Genomic DNA, 4,525 nt, shown 5'->3' with positions numbered 1-4,525 from the left:
TCTAATGCTGAGCCCCCTCCCCAGCTAGGCACTCGCCCTGTCCCCCAGGGCGGGCTTGGGGCCAGGCTCCCGGGCTGCCGTGCCAGGAGCCTGGAACCAGACCATCACCTGGGGCAGATGCCCCGTCCCATAGTCAGCCTGCCCAGGGCGGGCGCCTCGGGTAGGGGAAGAAAAGACCGAGCTCACGGTCTATTGTACCCCAACTCCCAAGACCTCACCTCGGCAGGCCTGACTCTACAAGGAAAGTGCTAACCGGTATCACAAGTTCATTCAACATACAGACACACACCCAGGCGCATTCGTGAGCGTGTAGAAAGCTTCTGTACACACACACCCAGATTGACATACACATACATACACATGCAGAACTCACAGGCTAACACATACAAGTCCACGCCTAAACACTTGCACGTGTGCACACCATCACACTCCTAAACCCACCGCCCCCCCAAGAGTGTACATACATGTGTACAGTGCCTGGCACATCGAATGTGTCCCCTAAAGGGCTGCCTGCGTGAGTAGGAAAGTCCTACAATCCATGTGCGTCAAGTGGAGAGTCCAGCTGTGTGCACACAGGTGTGAGAGCTCCTGCATGCGTGCACGCAAGGGCAACTGTTCATGTCCTGCTACAGCTCCCATCTCTTTACAATAAACAATTAGAACAAAAAAATCTACATAAAAAAAACAAAAACGTCTCAATCCATGGCAGTGGGCCAGTGTCTGAGCCCTTCTTGAAACTACAGAATTTCAGCTGAGCGCAGGGCTGGGAAAAACCCTTGGGGTGTTGTTGCGAAAGGGTGGGAACGGCATGTGCGCACACTAGCTCACACATACCACACGCTGCAAGCCATGTCCCTGGATCTGGTTTTGTGGGACTTGGTTAGGACCCTCACCTCCTCAACTCGTGACCCCCAGGGGGCCTTCCTGCCCATGCAGAGACACAGACATGCACACCGGGGCCCAGACACCAGGGCTCAGGACCTCAGCACCACGAGGCCCTCATTACCTTTTCTAATCCCTTGCCATGTTTTCTCAAGAGGGTGCCCTGCAGAGACAATGTCACAGGGTGATCAACCCGGCAAGCCATGTGGGCGGGAGCCCCGGGCGATCACACATGAGTTATGGGGGGAGGGGGTAAGGGCCATCTGCACTGCCCAGGGGGCTGGCGACTGGATTGCAAGGGGATGCGTGTGTGTGTGTGTGTGTGTCTTAATGACCAATTCTTCAAATGTGTGAGTCAGAAAGACAGGAAAGAGAGAAGGAGAAATAGAAATACAGAGCCTGAGAGAAAGGAGAGAAGTTGCTGCCAAAATACAATCCATTTACGTGTGTTGTATAGATGAGGCTTTAGTTCTCGGGTTAACAGGAAAGCAAAAAGGCTTCATATTCAGACGGACCTGAATTTGAATCCTGACTCTGGCATCTATTTACTCTGTGGCCTTGAGTAAGTGACTCCTCCTCTCTAAGTCTCAGCTTTTTCTCATCTGCAAAATGGGAATCTTAATATCCACCTTGCTCAAAAGGTGGTCATGAAGGTGAGCTGAAACCGCAGCTAAGAGGTCTGGCATACAGGGAATCATCAACAAACGCAAAGTCCCTTAGCTCCCGGCCCACAGATGCATTATCTGTGGTTACAGCCAGAGACACATGCTGAAGCCGCCAAGAAATAAGATGAGCTCTTGTAAACTTTTGACAAGATTAAATACGGCAACAGCCTGGTCGTTGGGAATCGGAAGTGGTTTTACTGATTTCTGCCCTGGTATGTGTCCACTACTACCCTCACCACAAAAACAACTATATAAGGTCTAATTCAGTGAGCACTGCCCCCACCAGACATGGAGATGAGCACTTCATTTATTTTTTAAATATGTTTTTAGTGATTTCAAAGAGAGGAAGGAAGAGGGAGAGAGGGATAGGAACATCAATGATGAAAGAGAATCATTGATGGGCTGCCTCCTGCACGGACCCCACTGGGGATGGAGCCCCCAACCTGGGCATGTGCCCTGACCACCGGGAATCAAACCGTGACCTCCTGGTTCATGGGTCGACGTTCAACCACTGACCCACACCGGCCAGGCGAGATGATCGCTTTAATGCATCATCCCATTTGGTTCTGACAAAAACACTCAGACAGTTGTTACAATTAACTGGTTTTTCAGACAAAAAAATGGAGGTTGGGAGGTGAAGTGACTTTCCAAGGTCAGAGAGAGAGCGAGAGAGAGAGAGAGAGAAAGAGAGAGAGAGGCTGGGATTTGACACTAAGTCTGTCTGACACTAAAGTCACAATGCCATCTCCCACCTGGGTGCTTGGGTGTGTGTCTGGGGTTTGTGTATGTCTGTATGTGCAGCGGGAGTGGGCTGGGAAGGAGTGGTGGAGGGCCTGTGCTAAGTAGCTGGGTAGGGTCCTGAGTGGTGAGCCCAAAGGGGAGGTCCCAGGGGCTGTGTTGACTTTGAACCTCTTAGCTTCTAGGAGATACTCAGATACCTTGATGGCATCTGATCATGGAATGGGGGTGTATCACAACTAAAGGACTAGGGCAGACATGAAGGTTTGGGGTTTGGGAAACTTGAAGGCACTGCCTCCATACTTATAATGGGGCAAGGTGGTGGGCGTGGCCTCCCTCCCTCCAGGCCCCGCCTCCTCCCCATACCCCAACCCAGACAGACACAGGCACATCTAGGCAGGAGGTGGGACAGTGGTGGGGGAGGCAGTGGGTGAGGAGGGGGCACTGGGTGGAGGGGGGGGGGCTGCAGCCACACGGTGGGCCGAGTCCAGACACAGAGCGGACGGACAGACAGACGGACAGAAGGGCCTCTACTTACGATCATCTGTCAGCCATGATGGGGGCCAGGTGGTAGGGAGGGGGGAATAAGTCACCATGAGTCTCCCCGTAGCCCAGGGAGAGGGTGGAGAGGGCACTGAGGGGCGAACCCCATGCCCCAGCCCAGCCTGAAGGAGGCGGGGCTGGCCGAGGTAGGTCTGAGCCTCCTACACCATCGTTGCCTCTTGGGGGGACCCCACCACCCTCCCCAAGCTGTCCACGTTCACCCAGGAGTGCCCTCCCACCCTGTGTTGAGCCATCGATACACGTACCAAGACCATCCAGGCCCTCAATGCCTCCCCAGAAGGACCCATGCCCAGCCACACCCCTCCACAGACATCATGGTACTCGCACTCCCGCCCGACAGCCTGATCCCTGGGGATCACTGTCTCTGAGCTGTTCCCCAAAGGGCCCAGAGGCACAGTCCTGCTCTCTGGATGGCCGCAGACTTCCGCTTGACATCTCTGACCTTAATGCTCTGGATGACCTCTGTCTAACCTCTAGGAGCCTCTGTTCTGTTCCTCTTTGATTTTTGAACTCCATGGAGTCTCCCTTCCTTGTCTCTTGATTGAATCCCCCAAGGGCCTCTGAGAAGCCCACTGACCCCTATGACTTCCGTGCCCCATGGGTGGCCTTGAGCCCCAAGGTGACCTGTTTTCTGGGTGATCTCTGACTTTTGAATGACCTCTTGATTCATGTGACCTCTAAGTCCCTTAGCTGTCATTTGATTCTACTTGACCTCTTTGACCCTTTTATGACTTTTGACCCATGTGTAACCTCACTGATCTTTGGCTTCATTTACCTCTGGCGGCTTCTACAACCCCTGGATGACATCTGTGCCTGGACAACCTCTGAACCTCAATGCTTTTGGCACCAAGCTCTCTGGGCTCCCACAGGGAAGGTGGCCCAGGCATCCCTTCCGACCCCTGTGGGCCTCACCGTCTGGTCAGTGAGGGGTGGCAGGACAATGGTCTTCTCCATGGTGTTCATGACCAGCTTCCACAGCTCCTTCAGTACCCTCTTCAGCACCGTCTTCTCGCAGATTTTGGCAAAGAGAGTCAGGCTGGGGGTGAGGAGCAGATCTGAGAGAGGGCCCAGCTGGCCCTGACCTGTAGAACCAGGCCCTTCCCTTCAACATATGGGCCAGGTGGGAAAGCATCCCTGTACAGAGCCTGTGCAAGGCCCTTGGGTCTGATGGAGCTACAGTGTGGGATACGTGTGGAGGGCAAAGGGTGGCTGGACAGCTCAGCAGGGGCCAGGCAGGAAGGGGGCCTCAACGTCTGGGAGGAAGGCCTGGGCCTTAGCATGAAGGCAGTGGGGAGCCATGGAGTATTCAAAAGAGAGAGAGAGAGAGAGAGAGATAGATAGAGAGAGAGAGAGAGAAAGAGAGACAAAGACATAATTGTTTGAAAAAGCAGAGTGGGGATAAACTGGGTTAGAAGGCTGCATGGAGAACAGGGACTGTGAGGAGGCTGGAAGGGGAATGGAATGGCAGGAAGAGGATAGACTTAAGAGGGAAAACCACAAAGAATTTATGATTGGATATTTGAGGGCTGAAGGAGAGGGCAATTTACCATTATTCATCCAGCAACTGACCCCCATCACCAAACCATCCCTCCCCAACTTTCTTTAGTGCTACTTCCATCTCTTTTTCCTTCCTTCCTTCCTTCCTTCCTTCCTTCCTTCCTTCCTTCCTTCCTTCC

At 53.4% G+C, this 4,525-nt stretch overlaps 1 protein-coding gene across 1 annotated transcript in view; it reads right to left on the bottom strand.

Annotated features, from left to right (window-relative positions):
* The window catches only part of UNC13A (unc-13 homolog A (C. elegans)), a 62,796-nt gene that overhangs the window by 8,285 nt on the left and 49,986 nt on the right, over positions 1–4,525 (bottom strand). Inside the window, exons 36-38 of the mRNA XM_005873915.2 lie at positions 3,762–3,885; positions 2,824–2,829; positions 1,007–1,045 (exon numbers count right to left, since the gene is read on the bottom strand). Of these exons, the coding sequence (XP_005873977.1) occupies positions 1,007–1,045; positions 2,824–2,829; positions 3,762–3,885 (169 nt within the window). The remainder of the gene's footprint in view (positions 1–1,006; positions 1,046–2,823; positions 2,830–3,761; positions 3,886–4,525) is intronic.

The sequence above is a fragment of the Myotis brandtii genome, unplaced genomic scaffold (genome assembly GCF_000412655.1).
Source record: "Myotis brandtii unplaced genomic scaffold, ASM41265v1 scaffold421, whole genome shotgun sequence".
NCBI classification, from domain to species: Eukaryota; Metazoa; Chordata; class Mammalia; order Chiroptera; family Vespertilionidae; genus Myotis; species Myotis brandtii.
This window is presented reverse-complemented; position numbering and strand designations above follow the sequence as displayed.